The sequence below is a fragment of the Perognathus longimembris genome, chromosome 1, assembly GCF_023159225.1.
Source record: "Perognathus longimembris pacificus isolate PPM17 chromosome 1, ASM2315922v1, whole genome shotgun sequence".
Lineage (NCBI taxonomy): Eukaryota > Metazoa > Chordata > Mammalia > Rodentia > Heteromyidae > Perognathus > Perognathus longimembris.
In genome coordinates, this window is record NC_063161.1 from 98,011,009 (window position 1) to 98,035,388 (window position 24,380).

The window sequence follows — 24,380 nt, forward strand, 5'->3', positions numbered from 1 at the left end:
AAACAAAAAACAAAAAAGGGGAAGTGGAGCTGTGGCTCAAGTGGTAGAGTGCTAGCCTTGAGGGAAAAAAAAAGCTCAGGGACAACACTCAGGTGCTGCCTTCAAGTCTTAGGACTGATAAAAAGAAAATTAGAGAAGTCCGAGAGAGATAACACTCTTGATTGCTGGCTTAGCACTCGAGCAGCACACCCTCCTGTTGGTTCTAAATGGAGGTGCAGACTTGCCCGAAGCAGCAGACAGCATGGAAGACAAGATTGTTTTATGACAGGAGCCCCAAGGGCCCAGCCTAAAAAGGAAAGCACTAACACTACATGCTTTCTTTAGACAGAAACAAGGAGTAGAAGCATTTAGTTCCTCTCAGCCATAGTGAAATGATGGCTTGTGGTATCTCCCACCCATATAGTCTCAGAGCCTCTCACTGCATGCAGATGCTGAGTTTCGTACTCATACTTCCAAGAACTAGACTGTCCCGTCTTACAGACACTGTTGGAAAGGGCATGAATAATGAGGAAAATGACTGAACTGAGGCATCTCCCTGTGCCTCAGTTTCCTCACACATAAATAGTAGCAACATTGCCTGTTGCACACAGTGCTTGTGAAGACTATAACAAAGCGGGTCCTTACTTGCTACCTAATGCCATTATAATACTCATGTGACTCATTCCTCACACTAACCTGAGAAAGGAGTTAACTTGAATATAACACCTTTGGAGTTGCCTACCTGAAAATAAAAATGAAAGAAAAACAACTAAAAGAATGTAGTTGCATGTCTAGCCTGTTTATCAGAGTCCTTATGGTGATTTCTTTAAATGCTCTAGGTTTGTGGGTATCCAACAGTGTGGCCTTGATGGGCAACAAGAAAAAGTGGCCAATGGTATAACCACAGTCGATGCCTCTAGAACAACGGCCTTAAAACCTGTAAGGGCAACGGTCCCATTTTCAAATGGCCTAAAGCACAGCCCTGTGCTTTGCACAGCACACACCACCCATTTGTAATGTTTTCTCCAAAGCAGTGACCTGGCTTCAAAAGCAAATTATCCCCAGCCTCTTGTAAGAAGATGATGGATCCTCTCAGCATGCCCACAATCATCCACAGCTCTCAGAGTGGCCAAGACTGACACCATCTTCTCTGTTTCATTTTGCTCTGCAAAATACTCACAGATTACTTTGGTTTATTAAAAAGTTCTCTTTATGGTTTTTGTGTATGTGTGCATACCAGTTCTAGGATTTGAACTCAGGGCTTAGGTGATATCCTTGAGCTTTTTGCTCAATAGGCTAGTGCCTTATCACTTGAGTCACAGCTCCATTTCTGGCTCCACTTTGGTGCTTAATTGGAGAGAAGAGTCTCATGGACTTTCCTGCCCAGGCTGGCTTTCAACCACAATTCTCAGATCTCAGTCTCCTGAGTAGCTAGGATTAAAGGTGTGAGCCACCAGCACCCAGATGAAACATTTTTTTCTCATATTTTTCATGCACTACTCAACCTGAACCCTGGTCTGTATTTGAAATCTCTCCTACTGCCCATAGTCACCTGGACATTCAACAGTTAATAGGCAGTCAGGCTGTGGTCCAACAACCCTGATCTGATCATTACCCACTGTTTACATATGCCATAATAAAAAACTGAGCCAGCTGTGGTGACACAGAACTGTAATCCTAGCAGTTGGGAAGCAGAGGCAGGAGGATCATGAGTTCAATGACAGGTTGAGCAATATGAGACCCAATCTCAAAACAAACAAATAAACATAGACCCAAACATCCAGTAACAACAAAACATTGGACTCATAAATTCATAAATTATGATGTGCTAATTAAAAATAAAATATGTTAAAAAACCTTAAGACAGGGGCTGGGAATATGGCTTAGTGGTAGAGTGCTTGCCTCATATTCATGAAGTCCTGGGTTCGATTCTTCAGCACCACATATATAGAAAAAGCCAGAAGTGGCGCTGTGGCTCAAGTGGTAGAGTGCTAGCCTTGAGCACAAAGAAGCCAGGGACAGTGCTCAGGCCCTGAATTTAAGCCCCAGGCCTGGCAAAACAAAACAAACAAACAAAAAACCCTTAAGACAAAATTAACTAAGGAAAAGTACTTAAAATATATCAAGTGATTATATTCCTTAAATTCTTCTCTGAACGATGCTGAATTTTCCTTTAGAAGGCCTTGTCTTCTTTTTTCAAAATGAGAGGTAAGAGAAATTCTATTCCCACTGTGTGAAAAATTGACCATTATAATTAGATTTTTAGTTTGGCAAAAAACACAATCCTCAAAAAAAGTTAAGAATCAGAAAGAGAAATAATATGTATATATTTTAAATCAAATTTTAAAAAGTTCTGTAGTGAAAACTTAGGGGAAGAGGGTTTAATCATGTTTTTAAGATTCCCATCAACTGGGAACAAAATTGTGGTGTTATTCATATCCTCTCAGTCCTTTAATTAAAGGACTTGATAAATCTTCTAACTTCCTATGTGTGAGATTTAACACTGAGCAGTATTTGTAACATGATGGTTGGTCCAGCATATCACTCCTATGCACATTTATTTCCAGAATGTTGGCCTGACCTTACGGTTCTGGTGGATTCTGTACCTGTGAATTCACTATTCAAAACAGTTACAGCACAAATCCATCTAGCTTGAGCAGTACTTTATGTCCTTGCTTACAGAGCAAAGCAACAGCAGTCATTACCTGAGCTATATAAAACTGGAAGTTAGTCAGAATTCTGCGATTTTTTTTTCCCTCAAGGCTAATGTTCTACCACTAAGCCACACCTCTACTTCCCTCTTTTTGGTAATTAATTGGAGAGAAAAGTCTCACAGACTTTCCTACACAGGCTGCAAACTGTGATCCTCAGATCTTAGCCTCCTAAGTAGTTAGCATTACAGGTATGAGCTATCAGTGCCTGGCTAACATTCCTTCTTTCTAATGATTTGATTTCAACTTCTTTTCAGGATCCATTCCTAACTCCCTTGTTTGTTTAGGCCACATCACATCCCTAAGGCCTTCAGGCTCTTGCTATTGTATGGTGCTAATGCCCGAATCTGACAGCACAGGTCCTCTGTGTTATGACTCCACTCATGTCTCTTTATAACTTAACATCAGTCTACAGTTACCTCCCAGACTCAAATGAGAATTCCTTAGTTATGCCTAAATATGCTAGGAAGGTGTAAGCCCTAATGTTTTTGTTGTTCATGTTGTTTCTTCTGGAACATTCTTAGCATCTTTTCAACTCTTTATGGGTCTTAGCACCTAACTCAACTTCTACCTCCATGAAAACTGCATTAATGAGTTTGATGAACTTATGGGCATTCTCCCCTCTGAAAACACATCACAGTATCAGAACTCAGGGGCTATCTGCACTTTTATCATACAAATAAAATGTTGAGGCTCAACAAAGGTTTGTTTTGCTTTGTGCTTCTTGCTATGTGCTCTGAACATATTTGTCACACTACTTTCTATGTCTATAAGCAAGCAAAACAAACAGCAGTCAAAACAGTCAGCAGTGAAGAGTGTCTAACACTACATTCTCTTCTTTTTTTTTTTTTTGCCAATCCTGGGCCTTGAACTCAGGGCCTGAGCACTGTCCCTGGCTTCTTCTTGCTCAAGGCTAGCACTCTGCCACTTGAGCCACAGCGCCCCTTCCGGCCATTTTCTGTATATGTGGTGCTGGGGAATTGAATCCAGGGCTTCATGTATACGAGGTAAGCACTCTTGCCACTAGGCCACCTTCCCAGCCCTAACACTACATTCTTATGTCCTAAGTATAATAACTCAATACTTGGGCATGATTACAGTGCCTGGAAACTTTTCAGCACTGAAAGCATTTATTATCATTATGTGCTATGTTGTCAGAAAAATAAAGATAAAAGACCACTGTGTTTTCAAGCCTGCTTCCATTATAAGGATTTTATAAACATTATGTCAAGGGCAAAAATCAAGAGGATATTTATAGACATTGCTTTAATTTACTGCTTAGTAGACATACAAGTAGGTGGCAGATAAAAAGGAGGTTGTTTTACTTATAAACTAGGCTGAACTTTAAGTCTGGAGAGACCATCACATTTAGTAAGGAGGCTTTGCTAAGACAAATGTCGCAGGCTGGGTCAAGTGCAAATTGTTGTAGTTACTCCAGAATTCTTGGTGCTGGCCCTAAGTCACAGACTACTCTATAACACATCTCTGGCCTTCTTTCAGCTTCATGTTCTCTTTCCCTCTGCTTTTCTAAACCCTTAGGAAGGCAAAATTAAATTAGCATAAGATAATCACTAAATATGACAATCTCTGTATAAATCCAAAATACCTTTGGAAACAATTGTACTTCAATTGGTACCCAGCACCAGAAGACATTAGGAACTGTAAAGACAATGCAGCTCAAGTTATCTGCCAGTGATGCCTAATGCAAGGTAAAGATGCCTAATGCAAGGAAAAGAGATGCTTTGTTAACAAGATCCTAACCAAGCACCATTTCTAGTAACTTCCATATCCAGGGGTTCTTACAAAAATTAATCCACTTAGTTAAATACTTAAATGTGTAATGTGCCGGGTATTTCCTTATTTATTTGAGCATTCTAGCTAATATGTGATCAGATAACAATTTCCAACTTTACAGCTCCTAATGAACTGTGCTTACAAACCAAGTGGTCATCACAGAGAGAAAGGCATTCATTCTAGCATGTGCATCATGAATGGCAAAAGACATCATATAGGGAATTACACAGACCAAAACCCCCAGGAGCAACAACCATGCTACAGGATAAACAGAGACACTTGTGAAACCAAGGGATACAACCAGCAAAATGAAGACTTGGTAAGGGTAAACAGCTCAATTTCTTCAACCATTACTTTCAAAATGTAAGACAAAAAAAAAAAGTGGAAAAGTGGGACTTGAATACTTCATTTAAACTCAGATCCAAATTTAAAAAAAAACAACAAAAAACCTCTGCTTCTGAAAAAATTAGAAATCAATATTTGATCAGTTAGAATTTGATGTTTTCAGATGTATAATAATGATATCTTAATATCTTTCAGGGGGTTCCTATCTTTAAGAGATTCTTACTAAAATAGGTCTGAGTAAACTCACATGATGGCTGGGATATGATTCAAATGACAGGGGACAGGAGATAGTAAAACATGACATGATTTCCTGTGAGTTTAAAAATGGCTGTAGAGCTATGTACATATGATCATATAAGACAAGGATAAGCAAACTCTATTGTTGATGTTATATTTAAAGTTCTAGGTGAATTTCCTTTGGCATACGCCCCATGGCTACTGTATATGAATTTGGTACACTGGGTATTGTATATATGCCTACCTGATCTAGGGAAGGGAAAGAAAAACAAGGGTGTAAGATATCACTGCCCTATTATGTAACTGTACCCTTTTTGTACAACATCTTGTCAGCAAAATTTAATTAATAAAAAATGGCTGTAGAGTATATCTGTATTTTTGTGCCAACTTTTATATGTATTTGAACTTTTCAAAATGAAATTTTCACATACTGCTTTGAGATTTCTTTATTTGGAGTTACCTTATACTCTCTCAAATGCTAGTGGGCTAATGGTGCCATGGATACAATTCAATATTAGTAATCTGGGATACTAACAAAAGTGGTGAAAGCAAAAAACTGGCTGTGTTCAAGACTAATCTTATTCTTTGATGAAGACTCTAAAGAGTAAACAATTAGAAGTATGGAGCTGATTGAAAGATGTACCCAGGGCCCTGAGTAATTCTTCTAGCTAGTCTATCATCTAATCTAGTTGCTAGATAAGGAGTTGATGATTGGCATGAAGTGTTTGTGGTAATCTAATGATATAAACAAGTTTGGAATAGTATCTAGGAGATTTTATGCAAATGGACATTCCATTTTATGCAAATAGAAATACCAATTTAGGGACAAATGAATTGAAATGTTTTCTATACATAAGTAGGTCCCTCAGAGTATAACACCAGAATGACTTGTACATGCAAGTTAGAACTGAATGCTGTCTTTTGAATTTAATTTCCTCAATAAGAATCAGAGTGTTCTTTGCTAATGTAATAAAGAGAAAACACAGGCTGTGACAAGACATTATTTTGGCTTGTAAAGCAGAATGAATAAATAACAAATATTAAATCCTTAGCCTAGTTATCACAATAATATGCTTTGTACTATGCCTTATACAATGATTTAAAACTCTGGACTGCTCTGTATTAACCTGAACATCCCTCCCTCCCTCCCTCCCTCCCTCCCTCCCTCCCTCCCTCCCTCCCTCCCTCCCTCCCTCCCTCCCTCCTTCCTTCCTTCCCTCCCTCTCTCCCTTCCTTTCTTCTTTCCTTCCTTCCTTCTGTCCTTTTTTATTTAAAAACCTGAAGTGGTTGAAATATATTCATATACATTAGAAATGATCATCCAACATAAAGGATTTTATAAACACATATATACATACATACATGCATGCATATATACTTAGCTTTTTTTTTGTAAAACAGGACATTGCTATATAGCTCAGACTGACCTTGAACTCATGCCCTTCCTGTCTCAGCCCCCCAAATCCTGAGATTATAAGTCTGTGTCACCATGACTGACTTCAAGAGTAATATTTTGAGGGACAAAAATCTAGAGAATTTGATCATATAAAATCATACTTATCGAAATCAACTCCAGGAAATGGAAATGAGAATTTTTGTTGCTACTTTTGTTTTATTTATTTTGTCTTGTTTGTTCATTTATTTGTCTTTGGGATGGTAAAGGGGTGCACAGAAATGAAGGGACATAGGGTGAACAAAGGCAGCAGTGGTACTCACTAGATACTACGTTGAAAATGAACGATACAACCTGTGGGTAGGGATGGGAGTGAAATACTTGAAGAGGGTGTGGGAAGGGATGACACTATCCAAAAAGAAATGTACTCATTACCTAACTTATGTAACTGTAACCCTTCTGTGTATCACAGAAGGGTTCATAACAATGAAACAAAGAAAAAAAGCTAGAGAGAAGAGTAACACTTGCTTTATCAAAATACTAATTTTTTAAAAGGAAGACTGTTAGGTGAGATGGAAGATATACTCTTTTGTAGGAGGAAAGATCATATAAATATTACTAGACTATACAGACAGAGATGACAAGCCACAATAGGGGCCAGGTCCTTTCAGGAGCCAGTATGTGACTCTTTTTTTTTTTTAGGATGAGAACCCTGTGTGTCTAACCTACACTGGGTACTGAGTGAATAAAGAGAGTCCTGCACAATTTAGTTGATGGCCCTCTTTGTAATGTTCTCAATGGCCTTCGTGGAGAGCGATAGTGAAGAACCAAGAAGGTGTTGATTTAGCATACCATAACATAATGTACCACAAGGCATATTTCTGGACCATTCTGTGATATTCTTCCCCATCCTAAAAGTTCTCAGCTAGGTCATGAGTTTGTGTCCAACTATCCACATGGCACCTCACCTCCATTCCTCCTCCTCCTCCTCCTCCTCCTCCTCCTCCTCCTCCTCCTCCTCCTCCTCCTCCTCCTCCTCCTCCTCCTCCCCCTCCCCCCTCCCCCTCCCCCTCTCCCTCCCCTCCTCCCCCTCCCCCCTCCCCTCCCCCTCCCCCCTCCCCCCTCCCCTCCCCTCCCCTCCCCCTCCCCCTCCCCCTCCCCCTCCTCCCCCTCCCCCTCCCCTTCCCCTCCCCTCCCCCTTCCCCCTCCCCTCCCCCTCCCCCTCCTCCTCCTCCTCCTCCTCCTCCTCTTCTTCTTCTTCTTGTCCTGGGGCTTGGACTCAGGGCCTGAGCATGGTCCCTGAGCTTCTTCCTTCTTTTTGCTCAAGGATAGCACTCTACCACTTGAGTCACAGTGTCACTTCCAGCTTTTTCTGTTTATGTGGTACTGAGGAATTGAACCCAGGGCTTCATGCATGCAAGGCAAGCACTCTACTGCTAAGCCACATTCCCAGGCCTCACCTCCATTTTCCAAGCGGTAAGGCTGTTGCTCGCTCCATCTCTTGTGCATAGCACCTACTCACTGGGTTGTTTCCCTTTAGGATCTATGTGGCTGTCTGGCTTATAACCAGCACCTAGCACCAGTGCCAACCTCAAAACCTTTCCCTACACAATTTCAAAGCCAGAGCTGCTCCACCATGTTCCTGTGGCCACTTCCTTCCTGCTGTAGCTCTCCTCAGTGTTCCCAGGATTCCCTGCAGTGAGGAGGATAGAAATTTCCTTCCCTTAGTTTCCTCCCCTCAGACACTGTGACAATGGGACCTCCACTGACCTTACCTTCAACACTTATGGTCAGCTACAAACTCAGGCAGGTAGTTTTCTTCTCCTCCCCGCCACCCCCCCCCCCCAAAAAAAGTAGTAATTTTTATTATATAAGGTGCATCCTATGTATAGGCCATAAGACTTTTCAGCTTTTATTAACTTGAGGTATCACATATTTAAAGTTACTCAAAAAATCAAAACTAGCAACAAATACCATAACTACAGTAAACTCATGAAGCACTTTAACTTTAAATTTTAGGTAATATTTCTTTCAGGAGAATAAGGAAGTGGAGGAAGTTGTTTTTCAGTTGCCCATTTTCATTCTTTGTGTAGGAAATCTTATAATTCAGTATTTGACATTGTGTGTGTGTGTGTGTGTGTGTGTGCATGCGTGCGCACACATGTACTGAAGATGAGCCCAGCACCTAGGCAAGCATTACCCCTTGAGCTTTGCCACCAGCTCTTTTGTTTTATTTTGGTTTTAGGAAAGGGTCTCCATGCTTACCTTTGCAGGGACGGGCCTTGATCTTGCTATCCTCATCTATTTCCCCCTCCCAAGCAGCTGGGAAATACTCCATTTGATTTGAAGGGAGAGTCAATAAAAAAAAAAAAATCAATGACTACTCCTAAAAAAAATCAATGACCACCCCTCTGTGTTTCACATAAAATGAGAATTTTCACTAGCCACCTCCAGAGCTGGGTAGATACACTGTAGATTTTAAAAACAGTCAATTCCACCAGTTTCCAGAAAAAAGTCTTGCTTTTAAGGTAGTGGGACTTTCTGTGCTCACATGTTGTAGGCATCAATGAGTATGATTATGCTTTAAAAGTCAGTGTTTGGATCATCTATTTTCCTTAACACAGTTTTCCTCCATCCTTGAAGTATGTTGGAAAATTTCAGTAAGCAATTGTGCTGTCTCAATCAATTTGTTGAATCTGACAGAGCCCACTCTTAACTGCTACAGAATCTACTCCAGAGTCTCCTGTCAGATGCAGGAGACAATCAACAGGCCTTTCTGGTCTTTGAGGTCCGAATATCATTAAAGTTTTCATTTCAGTTGCTTTCTCCCATCATGCCTAAAAGCTCCTTAAGGAGCATGAGATGATAAAGGAACTTGGGTTTGGGGTGAGCAAGATCTAGAGGTGAGTTCTGGATTCAGCTAATCTGTAGATTGGCCTCATTAATGTGTACTGCAGATTCACTTTGAATCAGGCAGTGCTCAACTGACAGGTAAATTCTTTGACTAATCCACATTAAATTGATGCACAGAGTAATGTGGCCACTTTTCAATTTTTTTTTTTGAGGGTGTTAGGTTTGAACTCAGCACTATCCCTGACATTTTCTGTTCAAGGCTAGTGCTCTACCACTTTGAGCCACAGTTCTACTTCCAGTTTTTTTGGTGGATAAGAGTCTCACAGACTTTCCTGCCCAGGCTGGCATTGAACCTCAATCAACTCCATGTGACTACTGAATGAGAACTGGAAAGCTGGCCCATGGTGGGGAGATGAAGCTATACAGCTCCTGTTCTCGTGAAAAGCAGATTTTTAGTAGCAAACATTGGACATGAACTAAGTAATCATAATACTATGTTAAAATACTAAGGGCTAGCCCAGGGCTGGTGGCTCATCCTTGTAATTCCAGCTACTCAGAAGGCTGAGATCTAAAGATTGAAGTTTGAGGCCAGCCTGGGCAGAAAAGTCTGAGAGACTCTTGTCTCCTCTAGACTACTCAGAAAAAGCTGGAAGTGGTGCTGTGGCTCAAATGGTAGAGCACTAGCCTTGAGCAAAAGAAGCTCAGAGACAGAGCCCCGGCCCAGATTTCAAGCCCCAGAACGAGGAAAAAGAAAATAGGGAAGGCTACAGAATAGATGTAGATGAAGTGATTTGAAAATGTAGCCTCAAGGCTGGGAATGAGGCTTAGGGGTAGAGTGCTGGCCTAGCATGCATGAAGCCCTGGGTTCAATTCCTCAGTACCACATAAACAGGAAAAGCCAGATGTGGTGCTGTGGCTCAAGAGGTAGAGTGTTAGCCTTGAGCAAAAAGACCAGGTACAGTGCTCAGGCCCTAAGTCTAAGCCCCAGGCCTGGCAGGAAAAGAAAAAAAAAGGAAATGTAGCCTCATTGACATACTCATTGTTAGAAACATACATCCTAAACTCTGGAGCCTTAGGCCTCATACTCCCTGCCAATTGGATTAAGTTCCATGGACATCCTAGCAGGCACAAGTCTTAACTGTAAGTTTTTCTATTTCACTTTTTATCTCTCCTTCCAGAACCTCCAAACTGCTTCTCCATGCTTTTTATCTTTTGTATTTCTGGAGGACATCATCAAGTAACTTTTTATTTTTTGGTGCCAGTCCTGGATGGAAGTCAGGGCCTGGGCGCAGTCCCTAAGCTTCTTTTGCTCAAGATTAGTGCTTTACCACTTGAGCCACAGCACCCCTTCCAGCCTTTTAGAGTAGTTTATTGGAAATAAGAGTTTCACGTACTTTTCTGCACAGGCTGGCTTCAAATTGCAATCTTCAGATCTCAGCCTCCTGAGTAGCTAGGATTTTTGGCATGAGCCACTAGCAGCACCTGTCTTTCAGGTAACTTTTTTTTTTTTTTTTTTGGCCAGTCCTGGGCCTTGGACTCAGGGCCTGAGCACTGTCCCTGGCTTCTTCCCGCTCAAGGCTAGCACTCTGCCACTTGAGCCACAGCGCCGCTTCTGGCCGTTTTCTGTATATGTGGTGCTGGAGAATCGAACCTAGGGCCTCGGGTATACCAAGGCAGGCACTCTTGCCACTAGGCTATATCCCCAGCCCTCAGGTAACTTTTTAACAAGAGACTTGAATACCGATCACAATGGCCAAAATAAAAATAGTGACCTCAGCAAATGCTGACAAGAGGAGATATGGATCACATACAGTGCTGGTGGGAATGTAAAATGCTGCAGACACTCTGGCAAAGAGTATGCCAGTTTCTACTAAAAGTAAACATGCACTTCCCACATACTGTGGTAATTGCACTCATAGAAGTGAAAATAATTAGACTCAGGCAACAAACATCAGGGCACAAATTTTCATAGCAACTTATATGAGACTCAAAAGCTAGACCTCATCCCCCACCAAGGTTCTTTAGCTGGTGAATATTAAATTGTGGCATATTTATATGGTGAAATTAGCACTTGGCAATGTGTAGATGGGTCTCAAGGGCATTATGCCAACAAAGACAAAAACTCATCTTAATGGTCATATACTGTATGATTCCTTTATTTTATTTTTATTTTACGGTGCTAGGTATTAAACCTAGGACCTTATGCTTGCTAGGCAATGGCTCTACCACTAAGCTAAATCTCAAGCACTTTTCTAGTACTCTTAAAATGCCAAATTAAAGATCCAGTTGTAAGAAAATTAGAGAGGCATTGTAGAAGAGGGGGGTGTCTGTGGCTCTAAAAGATAACCTGAAGGAACTTTGAGAACTGCTGTGTATTTATTTGACTCTGGTCTTAGTGATTTTATAAATCTGCCTCTACATATACTTACACAGGTCCTCTCCCAACACATACACAAAGCTAGTAAAATTTGAGAAAGCTAAGTATCATTTCTAGGTCATATCAAAGTAAATTGTTATGCTTTTGCACTAAGACCATGTAAAATGTCTCAAGTGAGGGAAACTGGGTGAAAGGTACATACAATCTCTCTGTATTATTGCTTCCACTTGCAGGTGATGCTACAATTTCATCAAAATAAAGGGTTACAAAAAGGACTTACAAACAGTATTGATGGCTCACACCTATAATCTTAGTGCTTAGAAGGCTGAGATCTAAGGATCGAGGTTTGAAGCCAGCTTGGAAAGAAAAGTCCCTGAGACTTGTATCTTCAATTAATCATGAAGAAAGTCAAGTGGGAGAGTGCCAACCTTGAGGATAAAAGCTCAGGGACAGTGTTCAGGCCCAGAGTTTAAGCCTCAGGACCAGCATACACAAATGCATACACACACACACACACACACACACTTACAGACAGAAAAATTCTTCCAAATATGGCATGTCTTTATTTCTGTCCTCGATAGGTAACAAGGTGTGGCCAGGTAGTAAAAGGAACTTGTAGGTTTCCTCTAGCTCAGAAATCTGCCATTCTATGAGTGGGGTTCATTGATTTATTCGCTAATTACCTTAAGATATGCTCTATGCTTATATTGTTATGGTATCCAAATAACTAATATCACAGAAAATAAAACTCACAATGTAAGTTAAAATAATGAAGTAAATAAATACAGTACTATATGTAAAACCTACTTTAAAACACATTGAGTTTTCCTGTTGCATCTTTTGTAAGTTGTATTAGAACTCAGAGCCAATGATATCCCCGAACTCTTTCATGTTTTTCACTGAGGTCTAAAAACAAAACAATTCCTTATTGATGAATAGAAATAGGTTGAACTTAAGTACTACTATCACTAATAGGTGTACATCTATTTCCTATTATATATGAAGCGTGTTTTCCTCTCCATAGTTAATTGGGCAGGAAACCATTATTGAAAGAAAAAAAAATAGCTGGGCCTTGGTTGCTCACACCTAGAATCCTAGCTACTCAGGAAGTTGACATATGGGTTTCAAACTAGCCTGGGAAGACAAACCTGAGAAATTTTTATCTTCAGTTAATTAGTACCAGAGCCAGAGTGGAGGTATGGCTGAAGGGGTAGAGTGCTACTGTTGAGCAAAAAAGCCAAGCAAGAATGTGAGGCCCTGAGTTCAAGTCCCAGTACAGGTACACAGACACACACAGACACACAGACACACACAGTCTACCTTAAAGGCAAAAAGGAAAAAAAGCAAACATAAGGAGAGTTGAAGGGTAAGTACTAGTATGATATTAAATTAAGTACCACATAAAATTACCCATATTATAACTCATGCAAACATGCCCACAGTTAATAAGAATCTGGTCTATAAATCAAGAACATGCCATATATAATTAGAAACATATCATTTTGTACATCAAAAAGTTCCAGTATTCTTAAGTCTTGTTTCATTAAATTCTGAGAACTCATTAATATTTATGGTAACAGTGATTTCTGTGAAAAAAAAGAAATTGGTTTCACCCAATTGAAAATTTAATAGCTTTGCTGCTCAATGAAAAAAATGTAAAATAAGTCATTTAGGCAATTAATTATCCAGCCTGTCTCTGATATGACTTCACTTGAAAGATTAAGCAATATTTGATTGTAAACACAAGTTATCACTAATATACTTTGTCTCTGTATCATTTCCCCAGGGTTATCTAAAAATATTGCAGGACATGATAATTTATCAAATTAATGGAATGATATGAGCTTCTCTCAGATTTTTCATGGATCAGTTCTATCAGAGAAGAAATAATCCTAGCACATTAAGAATGACTACAAAAATAGTTCCTAATTGTTCTTTCAAAGTGAATACATACATTTTCAACTCAAAAGAATAGCCAACACAAACTTATAATACGGGTTGAGCACATGCAGTCAGGTAGGTTCCATAGCTGCAGAGAGGGCTGAGCAATGAACTTCTGCCTTTGAGACATTATGGTCTGGCTGGAGAGACAGGACCTATACCTAATGGATGCAGGAGTAAATATTAACCAATGGTCTAAGGTCTATTTACAACATCGCTTTTCTGGGAGAAAAAAATCACCAAAATACCACTGCTAAACGAGTCATTCAGTTATGAAGACAACAAGTAGAGTTTTTCAATTAAGGCCAAGTGTTTCAACATAGAGATCATTTGCTTCATTAGATTCTCAGCTGTGACTCATGGAGGCAGCCTACGCTGTGTTCTACTGTGTTCGTACTTGCTGGCCATGCAGTCCCTGTGGCAGCCTCCAAGCCCCACAGCCTGAGACTTAGGTCCTGAGTCAGCCTGCTCTTAGATGTGGCTTATTCCCCATCAACTCCTTCATGTCCTACATGGGCCATTCAAAACTCCTCTAGAAAATTGACGTTAAGCAGAGGCAGAAGAATGGTAAGTTTGAGGCCAGCATGAACTACAGGAGCAAGACTCAAGTGCAAAGACAAAATTCAACAGAAGAAAACCAGAAATCTGAGCTTGCTTTATGCCTCAACTCTGATTGCCCCCTAACAGGTTTGGAACAAAGGGCTCTTTCGAAAGACTGAAGTCCAGACCATGTCATCTTCCTCCATCCCCAGTTACTACTCCCAGTAGCTGTGGAGGAAAAATGGATACATAAGTAATTCCCCCCTTCCGTATTTGGCTGTACTAAAGATTGAACTCAGAGCCTCTGGCTTGCCAGGCAAATACTCTACCACTTGAGCTATACTTCCAGCCCTTATCCCCCCTCCTTTTTGCTTTGTTTGGTTTTCAGATAGAAATTCATGCTAATTTTACATGCACGTGCCACCATACCCAGCTTAGGTCTTCTTTCATGAAGAAATTCCTACCTGTTGGGCTCACCGTGTGTTTTTTTTCATCACGATGGCCATCCATATCTATAAGTAATGTTGGCCCAGATAAATGATGACAACTGCCTGTACTATTGCAATAGCGCAGATCACTTAATCCCACAAACAGAAAGTAAGATTAATGCAAATTAACCCCTAGACTTCCCACACAACAACTAGGTTGAGATGCACATCCTATTTGTTAGCCACTCTTTCCCCAAAGCCTGCACCTCTTTCTGTTGTTTCTCTTCCAGGAAACATGGCCACTTTGTAGCTGGTTGCCCACAGCAATGCCCTGAAGCTACTTTTTCTTCCTTCCTCTCCTTCTCTTTCCACACCCAGTAAATCATGTTGTGCGATTCCAGTCTGTTTCCTAAATTACTTAGAGATCTGTCCTGACCTGTATTCACAATCACTGCCTTTCGGGAGACTCTGGCTATTTATCTCCTGGAGTTTTGAGCAATCTCTTCACTAGTTTTATGTACCACTGACTTCCATCTCATCCTCACTGTTGATGCCAGAGCAATCCTCTCATTGGAAGACCTACAGCCCCTTGAGATTTCCAAGCCAAGGAGTTAAGGGAGATGAAATGCTAGCATCTGACATATCAGGGCAGAATATGAACAGTCAGGAGGTAAGGAGAGGTCTGGGAATATGGCCTAGTGGTAGAGTGCTTGCCTCATACACACGAAGCCCTGGGTTCTATTCCTCAGCACCACATATATAGAAAAAGCCAGAAATGGCACTGTGGCTCAAGTGGCAGAGTGCTAGTGTTGAGCAAAAAGAAGCCAGGCACAGTGCTCAGACCCTGAGTCCAAGTCCCAGGACTGACAAAAAAAAAAAAAAAAAGAAAGTAGGGGAAGGCAGGCAAAGGTTAGGAGGCTCATCACATGGTTTTAGTGTACAACAGAGAAGCTGAGATTCTTGGATTTGTCGCTCAAGAGAATGCTGGTACCACCAGAGAGGGTCTTCTGGCCTTATTTGCCTTCTATTACAATGAATAGCGACAACACCAAGCAATAAAATACAGTTCCTAGAATACCTCATGCTATTTCATACCCAATTTATGTTGTTCTATTTAAAATTATTTTAAAGAAATCATGCTTTAACTGCTTTGTCTCAGTAGAGAATTCCTTTCATCTTTTAAAACCAAGCTCTGATATCACCAATGCTTGCTCACAATCTAAATATCAAGATTGCATGAAACACAGTGTCTGCTGATTGAACATACATTCAGGTCACGCACCTCATGCTTGGTTTCTATAGTCTGCTTGGCTTCTATACTCTGCTTGGAGCACATATCTGAGATGTGAATGGAAGGCCATACCCTACTGCGAGCCTGGTCCATCTTTCTCTGGCTAGGGCACAGCAACGATGATGTGCTCCCCAGATGGTTATCTTGGAGCCTTATGCTAACTGCCTCATGTAGCAGGATTTTAACAGCAGAGATTCACAACTGCTTCATGCCAGTCCCAGCCAGGGGTGACCTCACAGCCTCTCTGAATCCCTATAGCTCAGCAGCCACAATAAGCTCAGCTCTGAAAATGAGAGGGTAAGATCAAGCAAAGAGATGCTTTTCACAATGAGGATCACACATCCTTCTCCAGCCATTCAATGAGCCGGCCATATGGAAGATGACCTGAGAAAAGAGTACGTAACCGTTGCTTTGGATGTAGAGTTTCAGCTTGGGGAGAGGGACATGGAGAGGGACAGTGGGCTCTGAGGGACCCATGAACCATGGTGGATAGGCTTTTCTGGAAGAATGATCCACCCACACAATCCATTGGATTTATAAAGCAATCCATGATGATCTTTAAGACCTTCCATCCAACCGGGGCAATTGGTGACTTACATCTAGAATCCTAGCCACTTAGGAGGCTAGATCGGAGGATTGCCCTTTGAAGCCAGCCTGGGCAAGAAACTCTGAGACACTTATGTTCAATTAACCACCAACGAGCCAGAGTTGGAGGTGTGGCTGTTAGCCTTGAGCAAAAAAGATAAGGAATAGCACCACCAGGCCCTGAGTTTAAGCCCCACTATCCTATCAGCGCACACACACACACACACACACACACACACACACACACACACACACACACACAGCAGCAGCAGCTGAGGTCTCCAGATCACAGAGAATTTGCTTATGGTCACAGCAGATCAGAGTGGGAGCCGGTTCTCCCATAGCTCAGCCTTTCCATATCCTCACACACCACAGGGAAAAAACGCTGTTTTGCAAGAAAAGAATGTGTGAAACTTTTGAAAAGTTCCATGATTTGTATTTAATAGCTCAAACACAAACACCGGAGGGGGAGGTTTGCCTTGGATACTTTGACACTGAACTTTATGTTCCATAGAAAAACCAACCTGTCAAGGGATAGAATAATATACATAGGCAAATGTCCAGGTTCTCCTTCTTGATGAAAAGTCATTTTGACCTCAACCTCTCAGTATGGGGCTCAGGAGACACTATCACATAGACAAATCCTGTGCAATGGCAAAGGGGCTTTCACAATCTGACTTTAAAAGAAATATTATTTCTGGATAGAAGCATGCAGCATAAAAAAGCAGCAGAAAAAGTCTTTCAATATTAAATTGGCAAGAAACATACACACACATACAGGCACACACACAGAGCAAGTCTAAAACTGGAGTGGCCCAGATTATACTCTAGAGAATTGAGAGTTACTTTTCACCTACTTCTGGTAAGGGTAGGAAAAAAACAACAGGAAGAAGGTTTCTATTAAAATGAGAGCCTTCCTTCCCCTCTCTCTTTTTTTCTCTCTTCCTTCTTTCTTTTCTTTCTCTTTCTTTTTTCCTGTCTGTCTAACCTCCTCTCTCTCCCTCCTCCTCCTCCCTCCTCTGTCTCTCCTCTCTCCCCTCTACCTTCTCATCTCCCCCTTCCTCTCTTCTTTGAAAAATGAGCCACTCAAATAAATGAGCAACCTTTATAGGTCTGAATATTGCTACTTTTCCCCTTTTTATTTGCTTGGTTCTCACTGCTCCTCTTAATTTCCTCTATCTCCATCTTTCTTTTCTTTTTTCTTTGTGTGTGTGTGTGTGTGTGTGTGTGTGTGTGTGTGTGTGCGCGCGCCAGTTGTGGGGCTTGAACTCAGGGCCTAGGCCCTGTCCCTGAGCCTTTTCATTCAAGGCTAGCTAGTGTTCTACCACTTTGAGCCATAGCTCCACCTTCTGGTTTTCTGGTGGTTGGAGATAAGGGTCTCACAGACTTTCCTTCCTTAGGGATCCTCAGATCTCAGCCTCCTGAGTAGCAAGGATTACAGGAGTGAGCCACCCGCACCTGGCTCCTTGTAATTTCTTAAGAGAAAAGAAAAAAAAATCCTTGGAGTGAATCTTTTAATTTCAATTGTTTAGAGCATATGCTTCATACCTAAACAGATAAAGGCTTTGTCACTGATTTGCTAAGCAATGCTGGGCAAGTTTCCTAACCTCATTTCTGAAGCTAGTTCTTCAGCAGTTCAAGTGGGAATATGAGGCTGGGCCTAGTGGGTCCACTTCCTTTCCCTGAAAGCTTGGCTAAGCCTAGGCCCATCATGGCATCTGAACCATCGTGACTTCTACCCACCCTACTGTGCCCAAGTTAGCTGAGTGGCCTGGATGGCCCCTCTCAAGTTCACGAGGGCCAAGAAATGCTATTCCGTGGCATTTCTTAAAATGAACATCCTCCTTAGGAAGTTATCAAGACTGTATTTCTGTTTCTTCAAAAGAATTCTTACCTACTTTTACTACATCAGGTTTGATCTCTACCACACACACATGCATACACACAGTGTTAAATGCTGGTATAATTCCTCTTTACTTTGATACTAAGTCTGCACAGAATATGATCTTTGCTTTAACTAATCACCTCTTATTCAGACCCACACAGAACAGTTGCAGCAAATGTGCTGCTCACGTTATAGCTCCGAATCTACATGGAGCCTCCTGGGCCTCATCAATTAATCCCACTAAGTACCTTCTAAACTTGTCTCCTCAATTAGAATCATACTTACTCCACCATTTGTCTATGACTGTCCTTACTAGTTACTTCATTAAAACTCAACTTCTTTTCCTCTTTCTCTCTTTCTTCCCCCCCTCCCTCCCTCCCTCCCTCCCTCCCTCCCTCCCTTCCTTCCTTCCTCCCTTCCTTCCCCTCCCTCTCTCCCTCCCTTCCTTCTCCCACCCTCCTTTCTTTCTTTTTGAAAAGGTCAGAGCTTTCTTGTTTTATTTCTTCCAAAAAAGGTGATTTGGCTTGTTATAGAAACCAACAGAGATTTAACTTATGATGTTCCCTTTATCTACTTTTTCTTTTAAAATAGGGAAGAATGCCAGCACTGGGCTTGGGAAAGATGATAGTTCACATATCCATCCTGGACATTCCTTATTTTTATGCTTTTGATAAATGGCAGCGAAAGGTTATAGGATCACAAATGGCATTTCTGGAGAAATTACAGCCACATCACTTCCTTACCCGACAGTCTCTCTGAAGTGTTTTCATGAGTGCATTGTACGTCTCTGTATCAAAGTACAACCCTTCGTGCATATCTTGCAGGAAATCCAGGTCCTTAAATGTGGGGTTAGATTTCTCTCTCTCTTTTCGGGATGCCCTTCGCTTATAGGTTGAACCTTTCAAGTCATATGTAAAGTGCATCCTCATGGCCCGCGGCAGGACGTTGTTCATCACCACAATCCGGATGTTGATGCCTCCGGACTGCATGCAGTACAGGCCGTAGAACTTAGGCAAAAGAGTCCTTGGATTCTGGTTTAAATTCTAGAAGCAAAAGAACAAAGAGAGAGAGAGAGAGGAAGAAAGAAAGAAAGAAGGAAAGAAGGAAGGAAGGAAGGAAGAAGGAAAGAAAGAAAGAAAGAAAGAAAGAAAGAAAGAAAGAAAGAAAGAAAGAAAGAAAGAAAGAGACAAACAAACTTGAGCCAGGCAGGCACCAGTGGTTCATGCTTGTAATCCTAGCTACTAAGGAGGCTGAGATCTAAGGATCGTGGTTCGAAACTAGTCTGGACAGGAAAGTCTGTGAGACTCATCTCCAATAAACTAATCAGAAAAAGTTGGAAGTGGTGCTGTGGCTCAAGTGGTAGAGAGCTAACCTTGAGCACAAAGAGGCTCAGGGACAGTGCCCAAGCTAAGAATAGGACCAGCAAAAAAAAAAAGAAAGAAAGAACATGTACAATCTCCCATTTTTACAAAACAATGCTTCTTCAAAGATGTGCTTTCCTACTAATATAGTAATGAAAATTGGTTTATCTAAAAATGAGTAACTAAAATGAGATGTGGTTTTCTTATTGATATCCACTGCTAAAATATTGGTTTATAATTTCTTTTCCTCCTTCTTTTCCTCCCTCCTTCCTTCTTCCCTCCATCCTCCTCCCCCTCTCCTTCCTTCCTTCCTTCCCTTCCTTCCTTCCTTCCTTCCTTCCTTCCTTCCTTCCTTCCTTCCTTCCTTCCTTCCTTCCTTCCTTCCTTTTCTCCCTCCCCCACCTGTGTGGCAGTACTAGAACTTTAGGCAGATGCATTAATTATGTGCAGCTCCTCACCATATAGTAGCCCGGTAGTAGCTTCTGAAGGAACTCTGCTTCTTTATGCTGAACAGTCTTGATGATAAATTCATCATCACTAGTTACAAAAAACAATGAGCCACTGGCTCCAGGGTTGGAGAGCTCTATGAGAGGTTCACTGCAGATGGAGTACTGAAAGAACAAAGGAAGACATATTTGATGATAATGATAATGATGATTTGAGAAGCTGAGGATTAAACTCCAGGCTTTGAATAGACCAGGTAAATATTTAGCCACTGAGCTACACTCCTGGTCCTAAGTACATATTTTTAAATACACTGTTGTTTTTTTCTTTTTGGCATATTTGCGTATGGAACATTCACTACATTTCTGTCAGACAAATGACTAAATTTCACATCCGAAGTACAGTAAATCTCACCTAAATGCTAAAACTCATGAAAGAAAGTAACTTTCAGTCACTGAGCTCAATGCTGATTAATAATTTATATTATTGACCATGAAACACTAGAGTTGAGGACAGAGAAAAGGGAGGCTCACATATGTGTAAGATACAGCCCTGGTAAAATCCAGGATTCAGAGAGGGTTTTGCTTTATGCCCAGGGTGGCCTGGATCACAATTCTCCTATTTATACTTCTTGCTGTAGTGACCACACCCGACTCTATGAAAAGATATGTTTCAAACTTTTTGCCTGGGCAGAACCAGAATTGTGGTCCTCCCAACATCGGCCTCCAAAACAGCTGGATGACAGGTTCATGCCACCACACCCAGAAACTAGTTGAGATGGGGGCCTTGTGCACTTTTTTCCTAGAGTTGGATTGGAGCCATGATCTTTTAGAATTCAGCCTCTCAAGTAGAAACTTTGCACCCTTTGACTAAGATTATTCCTTTTCCTCCCACTCTTCGCCTTCCTCAGCCTCTAGTAGCCATGACTCTACTCTCTTCTTCTTCTCCTCCTTCTTCTTCTCCTCCTCCTCCTCCTTCTTCTTCTCTTCTTCTTCTTCTTCTTCTTCTTCTTCTTCTTCTTCTTCTTCTTCTTTCTTCTTCTTCTTCTTCTTCTTCTTCTTCTTCCTTTTCTTCTTCTTCTTCTTCTTCTTCTTCTTCTTCTTCTTCTTCTTCTTCTTCTTCTTCTTCTTCTTCTTCTTCTTCTTCTTCTTCCTCCTCCTCCTCCTCCTCCTCCGCCTCCTCTGCCTCCTCCTCCTCCTCTTTTTCTCCTTCTCCTTCTCATTCTCCTTCTCCTTCTCCCTCTCCCTCTCCTTATTCTCCTCCTTCTCCTCCTCCTCCTTCCTCCTCCTTCTTCCTCCTTCCTCCTCCTTCCTTCTCCTTCCTCTCCTTCCTCTCCTTCTCCTTCTCCTTCTTCTCCTTCTTCTTGTCCTGGGGCTTGAACTCAGGGCCTGGGCACTGTGCCTGGCTTCTTCTTTTTGCTCAAGGCTAGCCCTCTACCACTTGAGCCCCAGGGCCTCTTCCAGCATTTTCTGTTTATGTGGTGCTGAGGAAGTGAACCCAGAGCTTCATGCATGCTAGGCAAGCACTCTACCACTAAGCCACATCCCCAGCCCTCTCTGCTTCTTTAATTTTGCCATTTTGTAGAATCTATCTAAGTAAAGTCATATAATATTTGTCTTTCTGTGTGTAACCCTACTTCACTTAGCATAACTTCCTCTAAATTCACCATGTAGTTGTGAATGACAGAATTTCATTATTTGAAAAGGCTGAGTCATATTTCACTGTGTATTTACAGCATGTTTTCTTTCTTTTCCCTTTCATCCCCTGATAGACATCCAAGTGGATTCCATATCTTGATGAGAGTGAACAGTGCTGCAATGAACAAAGGAATGCAGGTGTTTTCTCTGATGTTCTGATTTCTTTCTCCAGATATACTCCCAGTAGTAAAATTGCTGAATCATATGGTAATCCTTATTTGTTTGTTCACTTGTTTTGTCCAAGATCAGGATTTAGACTCTTTTTTTTTTTTTTTTTTTTTTGCCAGTCCTGGGGCTTAGACTCAGGGCCTGAGCACTGTCCCTGGCTTTGTTTTGCTCAAGGCTAGCACTCTGCCACTTAAGCCACAGCGCCACTTCTGGCCATTTTCCGTATATGTGGTGCTGGGGAATCGAACCCAGGGCCTCATGTATATGAGGCAGGCACTCTTGCCACTAGGCCATATCCCCAGCCCAGGATTTAGACTCTTGATCTGATGCTTTCACTCACTGGCGGGCACTCCACCACCTGAGCTGAGCCTCCAGCTCCTCTTCTTGTTTTAAGGCATCTCCATGCCATTTTCTATAGTGACTATCACAAGCTATATCCCACCACCAGAATACCAAACTTTACTTTTCTCCTGATGTACAACAATGCTTGTTATCTTTCTTTCTTTTCCCCCCCCCTCTTTATTGTCAAAGTGAAGTACAGAGGGGTTACAGTTTAATATGTAAGGCAGTGAGTATATTTCTTATCCAACTTGTTACCTCCTCCCTCATTGTCCTCCCCTGTTATCTTTCATCTTAGTGATGCCAGCCACTCTAACAGATAGGATGTGGTCTTATTCTTGTTTCAATGTACTCTACCAGATGATTGAGAATTTTTTTTAATACATCTATGGGTAATTCATGTATCTTCCTTTGAGGGATGTCTATGAAGATCCTTCACCCATTTTTCCATAGGGTTATTTCTTTTCTTGTTATTGTATAATTTGAATTTCTTACATATTGGATCTTGTATCATTGGTTCAACCTGAAAAAGATAGGCCTCTTATCTAGTATATGATTTGTAAATATTTTCTCCCAATCTGTAGAGTTTTTCTTTCCTCTTCATTGTGTTGCTTCTTTTGGTATCTGGAGGCTTTTTGGATTGATGCTATCCACTTTGTCCAGTTTCGCTTTTGGTTGCCTGTGTTTTGGAGGTCATAGTCAAGGGCTACTGTTGTGTGACTTTCCCATGTTTTCTTCTAGTTATTTTATAGCCTTTAGATTTACATTTAAATCTTTTGTCCATTTCCAAGATGATTCTGTGTTTGGTTTGATTTAAAGGTCAGTTTCATTTTCCTGCATGTGGATAGCCAGTTTCTCTGACATAAAGAAGAGAAGAGAGTACCTTTTTCCCAATGTGTCTCTTGGCACCTGTGTTGACCATCTATTGATTGATTTGTAAGCTTATTTATCTCTGGCCTATTGCATCTCTAGTTAATGCATTGGCTGACGAATCTACTTATTTTTATTTGATTTTTGTGCCAGTACCACACTGTTTTGATAATGATCAAATTACAACTTTGCAATATTGTCACATCTTGACAATATAGACATCTGAAAATCTCCCAGGGCTTTTGTTCTGTACTGGTTCATATTTAAGTCCCTTCTTCAGGAAAACTTAAAAGGAGGAAGAGTGAGAGGGGTGAGAATAGGAGAAAGAGAAGGACTAGGAGAATGACAAACACAGTTTGCAGATGTCAGCTATTGCATTCTTCAAGAAGAGAAGGAAGCAGGTGTTTGTGGCTGCCTGGTCACTTCCAACTGCCTCCTTCTACCTTATCTTGCTTCTTCTTCTTTTTTTTTTTTTTTTTTTTGGCTAGTCCTGGGGCTTGGACTCTGGGCCTGAGCACTGTCCCTGGCTTCTTTTTGCTCAAGGCTAGCACTCTGCCACAGCGCCACTTCTGGCCATTTTCTGTATATGTGGTGCTGGGGAATTGAAGCCAGGGCCTCATGTATAAGAGGCAGGCACTCTTGCCACTAGGCCATATCCCCAGCCCCTTATCTTGCTTCTTGACACTCTCTTGCTATGCAGGCTTAGAGCCCAAGGCCTTAGAGAGATGAGTGGAAGACAACAAATGTAGCTATGAGACTGTGGACAGGACACCATAAAAGCCAAGAGGAAGCCAGGCACTGGTGGCTCATGCATGTAATCTTGGCTAACTTAGCAGGCTGAGATGTAAGGATTTGAGGTCTGAAGCCAGCCAAAGAAGAGAAGTTTGTGAGACCCTTATCTTCCATTAACCAGAAAAAAGGCAAGGATGGGGACATAACTGAAGTGGTAGAGTGCCAGAGGGGAGCAAAAAGTCAAGTCAGAGTGTGAGGCCCTGAGTTCAAGCTCTAGCACCAGCATAACACACACAGGCATACCCAGACACAGACAGACAGACAGACAGACACACACACACACACACACACACACACACACACACACACCAGAGATAGGCCTCTCTCTTCTCTAAAGTTCTGAACTGTTT

General features: G+C 41.4%; 1 protein-coding gene across 2 annotated transcripts in view; it reads right to left on the minus strand.

Moving 5' to 3' along the window:
- Pip5k1b (phosphatidylinositol-4-phosphate 5-kinase type 1 beta) overlaps positions 1–24,380 on the minus strand; it is a 250,200-nt gene that overhangs the window by 72,417 nt on the left and 153,403 nt on the right. For both annotated transcript variants that reach the window (XM_048332891.1, XM_048332901.1), the window contains 2 exons: positions 20,179–20,331; positions 19,103–19,402 (listed from right to left, as the gene is read on the minus strand). In XM_048332891.1, coding sequence (XP_048188848.1) covers positions 19,103–19,402; positions 20,179–20,331 — 453 coding nt within the window. The remainder of the gene's footprint in view (positions 1–19,102; positions 19,403–20,178; positions 20,332–24,380) is intronic.